This window comes from Coloeus monedula, assembly GCF_965178545.1.
Source record: "Coloeus monedula genome assembly, chromosome: 5".
Lineage (NCBI taxonomy): Eukaryota > Metazoa > Chordata > Aves > Passeriformes > Corvidae > Coloeus > Coloeus monedula.
The window spans coordinates 49,307,953-49,313,952 of NC_138785.1; the positions used below are offsets into that span (position 1 = coordinate 49,307,953).

The 6,000-nt window shown below is 40.1% G+C and overlaps 1 protein-coding gene across 1 annotated transcript; it reads left to right on the plus strand.

The window, feature by feature from the left end:
• The first annotated feature begins 458 nt into the window (after window positions 1-458).
• COMMD8 (COMM domain containing 8) lies at window positions 459-5,679 on the plus strand. Its single transcript, XM_082282648.1, has 5 exons — window positions 459-508; window positions 1,086-1,241; window positions 2,221-2,373; window positions 4,032-4,187; window positions 5,281-5,679. Exons 1-5 carry the CDS (start codon window positions 464-466, stop codon window positions 5,299-5,301), a joined length of 531 nt encoding a protein of 176 aa, XP_082138774.1. The 5' UTR covers window positions 459-463; the 3' UTR covers window positions 5,302-5,679.
• The last annotated feature ends 321 nt before the right edge of the window (window positions 5,680-6,000 follow it).

A 6,000-nucleotide genomic window follows, 5' to 3' on the forward strand; every position in this document is an offset into this window, starting at 1 on the left:
CAGACTTTGACAATGCATTAAAAAGACGAGCTTTTCACGGTAAACACTGTACAAGCAGCACGGACTTCTGCAGCTAGTGTTCCTTCTAACTTCCTCAATTTGATTTAATGTCATAGAAGATGTGGTGCCTGTTGTAAGCCTTGAGCTTCCTCTTCTGACACCAGTTGCAAATTTAACCTGTTAAGAGTCAAAAAGCAAAGCTGCAAGACAGGCGGAATGCAAAAATAGCTCAAGCGTTATTACATATAAAAGCTTGTCCAATCTGGGGGGTTCTGGCTTCATTGACCGTCTGACCGAAGGTCACACAGAGCACCCACTGGCCCCTAAGCCCACCGGGCACTCGCGGCGCCGGGGCTGGGACTCGAACCCGTGACATTGGGCAGAGGAGGGCGGGTGTTTGCCTGTGCGCATGCGCACCGCTGCCGGAGTGGTCACGTGGCGGGCGGGCCGGGCCGGGCCGGAGATGCCGCGGCTGCTGGAGAAGCTCCCGCCGGGACGGGCGCTCGAGGTGGGCTCCCCGCGGCCCCGGGCGGGCGGTGTTCGCCGCGGGCGGGCCGGGGTGCTGCCCTCCGGTACCTGGGACGGAGGCAGGGCCTGCCGGCGGCGCGGGGCTGCGGGGCTGCGGAGCGGGGCCGCCCTCCCGCCAGGCCGCAGTGCCAGGGAACAGTGCTTTGGGAGACTAGAGAGGCCCGCGGGCTTGGAAATCAGCAGTCTGTGTTTGCTGTGCAGCCTGGCAATCCCAGAGCACAGGTGATTGAAGCGCCCTTTGACGGGTCATCTCAGCACGACTAATTGTGCACACAATTATTCAGTCCCATTGTAAGTCTCCGTATAAGGTGAATCTGCATCACGTTATGATTTCTATGGCCAGACCTCCTGAACTGCTTTTAAGGGGAGAAGGGAGGACAGTTCATATTCAGGGAGTGCTCATTCGTGGCTTTTTTGCCTGGGCTGTAGTCTGGAAGCATCGAGGCAGTTCCCAGTGAAGGGAGGGGTGATAACTGAATTGCTTGATCAGTCTCATATCAGGTGTAGATTCACCGTGAGAGAATTATACTCATAAGTTGTGTATCCCATCGTTTCAGTTCCTTCATAACATAGTTGATGGCATCTGTGGCCGTGCGTATCCTCGATACCAGGATTATAGCAATGTTTGGAGCTTGTCAGAGTGGATGGAGGTTTTAGAAAAAACGAAGACATATTTCAAAACTGCAGTTGGCAGAAATATATCTGATGCAGAGGTAAGGGCTCATCACTGGTTAACCTTGGCTTTGAGAGATCATGACTGGAGAGATTAGTCTTGTAGTTTGTTTAATCCTGAAATATTTTTATAGGACAGCATTTTAATAGTAGTGGATTAAGCCTAAAGAGGTAAGCAGCATTTAGAGATACACTGCCAAGACTTCTGCAACAAAAAGTGAAATTGATGCTGGTTTTTGAATATTTTTTTAGTATCCAGGATACTTGTTAAAATACTGGTTTAATCACTCAAATTGGTATGTTGAGTACCACCAGATTAAATTTGTTTACATAGTCTGTAAACAATAGTGCTCGTTAGCAATAAAACCAATTCACCTTCTTGTTTGGTTTTCTTTATTCATTAGTACTGCATTGAAGTGGTAAAATGTTGACTGTATGTAAATAAATTTTGTAAAAAAATCCGACTGTGAATGGAGGATCATGTGGTACAGGGACTGTAATTCAGGACATTCCAGTACGTATGAATTTTGCAAAATCTTGCTCCGTTATTAGAAATGTTAATTCTCATATCTTGCACATTGCTTGTATTTTGACCACCTGCTAGCAGCTGGGTCAAAGAAAGACATCTGTGTAGCCTTGAGGACCTTGAGGAGTGTTTGTGTTTCAGTTGAGCTGATGTATTTAGCCTCTGCCCTGATACTGAGAAACTTACAGACCTAAACCTGAGTTGTTTGGGTGTGTGATGTTCTTTGGATTTTAGGGTGGCATGTAAGAAGGCTGACAAAGCCTCCATTCTCTGGTATCTTTTAATTTAAATGATGATTTTTTTCTGTCTGTGTTGCTGTGGTAAACACTGACTCTTAACTATCAGAGGGCAGCCACAAAGGGCAGTATAAGAATCAAGTCCAATATAACAGCTATCAGCTTAGATATATACAGAGCACAGCTATTGCACGTGGTATATGTTACTTCTGTGGTTCATAGTTCAAGTAATCATGGTTTTCATTTTTATTTTTGTAGGCTTCTCAGCAGATAATTGAGTTAAATTCAGACTGTCAAGAAGCAATCACAAAATGTCTGAAAGGTAGAAAGGAAGAAATCAGGAATGCCCTAGTAGAAAGAGTAAATGCAATCTCTTCTGCCCAGCTGCAGGATTTTGACTGGCAGTTAAAGGTGAGAGTGTTGCCTTAATGTTATTTAAAAGCAGTGTTCTACAACAGAGAAATAACTATTGATACAGTCCCATTAGGCCTGCTCCCTCTGCAGAATGGTTCAATTTTTATACATATTGGAAAAGCACATTAACGATAACACATAAAGACTTGCCAGAAATGTGTATAAACTGCAAAAGTAAATTCTAGTAATTTGTTTTATTTTGTTTTTCCTCTCTTTTCTTTTAAAGCTTCTCAGGGAGACTTAGTGCTATTCAGGAACACCTGAAGGTTTTGTATGCTGTTATGATTTTGAGGCCTGAATAAACGGTATTTTTTCTCAAAGGAAGAGGAAGTATATACTTAATTTTAAGATTAGTTGACTGATCCAGGATAAGTTTTGTTGACATTTTCAAATGCTTATATTTTTGCAATAAAGATTTAATAATTAGTTTGAAGTCATTTATCATTAGACTTCCTGTTTTGGTAAAAAGTCAATGATAATGGTGTTCCCTAAAGTAGGATGGTGGTTTGAGGTTATGAGGACATCTGGTCTAAATTAAACACTATCAAAGACTTAAAAACATTACTTACACTGTTTGTATTTTTGGTTAGACCGCGAGAGCTGTTAAACAGATTTGTAGAGCTGTTAAGTAGTTTTCCATGTTAGCAAGAGTGCTAAATAATTTCTGCAGCAAACAGCTTTGGAAATCAAAGAGCAATGCTGAAAACAGACAAGTTTTTGTAAGAGCACATATGGCATCATAATGTTCTTTAGATGAACTGTTACTGGGCTTGATCTCTTGCTAACTGTGTTTACTGCTAACAAAAATACAGACTTATGTGAACTCTTGTTTTATGTTTGTGGCTTCTTTTAATTTTTTCTTCTAGAGAATTTATTGAGTTTCTTTCTGTTAGGTGATAACAAATTTCTGGTACATGCCTGAACTATTATTTTTCTTAAAACCACTTTTTTTCCCCTTTGAGCTGGTTATGATTTTTTTTGCTTGCCATGGGTGAGTCCTACCACATTCTATTCTCTAAATAAATAGGTCTGTACAATACTAACTTGTAGTATTATCAACTGATCTTTGATTTTAATACATTTTAAAAGCATTATTTATGCTAGAGTGAGTATAGTAGTCAACAAAAAAGAAGGCACAATTGGCATATAATCTTCATCAGTGTTTGTCTATTAGGATATCTGACAAAGTGTTTGATCAGCTGCAGGGTGTTGAAAAATGCATAAAGGTCTCTTTCTCCTAACAACCCCATTCTGTAAGACCCTTCTTGTTGATTAGAAGACCTATTTGAATATGGTGATTTCAGAGTTCATATACTTCATTAAAGAGCCATGATCAAATGTATCCTTTATTTTCACCTAGAATACCAAGGTGTGGATCCCAGTAATTTTAACAAATTGGTTTTGACAAGTGTATTGCTGTGAAGAGGGGGTCTTTATTCGATATATTGTTGGTATTAACAAACAAACAAAAATCCCAATAAGAGAGGAAAAAACCCTGGAAGCTGCAGAGATGACCTGTGTGAAGTTAGTTTTGTCACGCTGATGTTTGTTCTGGTATTAGAAGTTCAGTATAAAGTACAGATGTGAGATTATGAAAGACTAAAAATTTAATGGCTCCACCTTCCACTTTATTGATGTTTTGTCAATCTGTGTAGCTCGCTCTCTCCAGTGATAAGATCTCCATGCTGCAAATGCCACTCCTCAATCTTGATTTGGATGTGAGAGAAAATGGTGAAATTAAACCGATTTCTATAGAGATGAATAAGGAAGAGTTGCAAAACCTAATAAATGCACTGGAAGCTGCTAATAAGGTAACTTTTACTGATTTAATCTTTTGTTACTGACTTGTCATGTACTGATTTATTTTAAGCAAAATTCATAGAATCATAGAATAGTTTGGGTTGAAAAGGACCTGTAAAGGTTGTCTAGTCTAAGCTCCCTGCAATGAGCAGGGACATTGTTGACTAGGTTGGGCTGCTCAGAGCCCTGTCCAACGTGGCCTTGAATGTTTCCAGGGATGGGGCATCCGTGTCCAGTGTTTCACCATGCTTACAGTAAAAAATTTCTTCCTAATATCTAGACTAAATGTATTTTCTTTAATTTAATACAATTACCCCTTTCCTATGCTGAAAGATTGGTGAGAACTCCCATGTTCCCTCAGCTTCACAAAGTGTCAGTGTTTGGGAGAGTTATTTGGTTCATATTAAGTCCTTTAATTTCCATGGCATAGTAAATCAGGAAGAAAGTTACAAAGATTTCAATATAGTAACCCAGAAGAGAATTTCAAGTGAAAGAATAAGGTTGCTGAGACACTGAAGGGTCACAGATTTCTTAATAGAAAAGGCTAAGGAAAATGAGGATTTGAAGAAAATGGTGTTCTCATGAAATTACAGCCCTTAAGAGCTTTCACAGCTTGCTTGCTTATGGATTTTCTTCCCTGCAAAACTAAATAAAAATAGTATGTGAGCAAGGATTCTTCTGGGACAGACTTCAGTGTTCACATGGCCTTTGTTCTGCCTGAGGGTGTGTATGCAAGCTGTGGGATGTGGTCATGTACTTAGTTCTGTGGGCACACAAGGAGGAGTTCACTTCAGGGGAGTTGGTCCTTTGGCTCTGCCTTATGCAGAGGGAATCTCACTGAACCTGGACTTGCTATTCTACTTTTTGGTAAGAGGCAGCTGAAGAATGGTTTGAGTGCAGTAAAGGGTAAAAAAAGTTACTGAAAGTGCTGGTTGTGTGAGGTTGTAAAAGAACTGAGAGAGGAATGGTGTGCTTTCCGGAGGAAGGAAATGCTTATTCAGTTGCATCTTATACTGAAACAGAAAGCAAAAGGCTTCTTCTCATAGGCTGCTTAAGTTTTGGTCTTAACCAACTTTAATCTCATTCCTTTTCTCCTTTTTGAAGGTTGTCTTACAGCTGAAATGATGGAATTCAGATCATCAACAGTATCTGCTGGTGATGGCTCCCCAAATAATTTGGGGAAAAAATGTGTTTACTGCAAAGCAAAAAGTTTTGGTGCTGTAAAATACTGAAGTGAGAAGACTGCTCTGACTTGTGACCAAATGAACTACTAATCTTTCAATAAAAATAATAAAATCTTGTATCTATTTGACCAAAAATACGAAAATCTAATGTACAGTTGCTTTTAGTACTAAAGATTTACAGATGTTTGGAAGAGAATTACTTACAACATGTGCCATACTTGTTTTGGTAAAACTTTGGCAGTTACTACAAAGGTGCCCGGTAAAACTAAGGCATCTGACTTGCATTGTATGTTACCTTACCTAAAGTGCCATGCTAATAAAGAACGTGAGAGAGTATTTGTAGCATTAATGTATTTATGCTTGTAAATATAGCAAATAAACACCTGACTTTGTGTGTGAATAATTGTAGTAAGTTATTTTTTGATTTATGAATCACTAAACTCAATCTTTTTAGATGCTGGGGGAAATCAGCTTTACAAACAAAACCAGTGTAGAACCACAGAAAGTTGAGGTTGGATGTGAGCTCTGGAGGTTATCTTGTCCAACTTCACTGCTCAAACAGGGTGACCTAGAGCCAGCTGCACAGGGCTGTCTCCAGATGTCTTGAGTATTTGCCAATGATTGAACCTCTCTAGGCACC

Bases quoted from the DNA above. Each gene is read 5' to 3' on its own strand.
- COMMD8 (XM_082282648.1), top strand. From the start codon at position 464: ATGCCGCGGCTGCTGGAGAAGCTCCCGCCGGGACGGGCGCTCGAG. The intron at 2,374-4,031 runs GTGAGAGTGTTG...CAATCTGTGTAG, and splicing joins ATTTTGACTGGCAGTTAAAG to CTCGCTCTCTCCAGTGATAA. The intron at 4,188-5,280 runs GTAACTTTTACT...TCCTTTTTGAAG, and splicing joins CACTGGAAGCTGCTAATAAG to GTTGTCTTACAGCTGAAATG.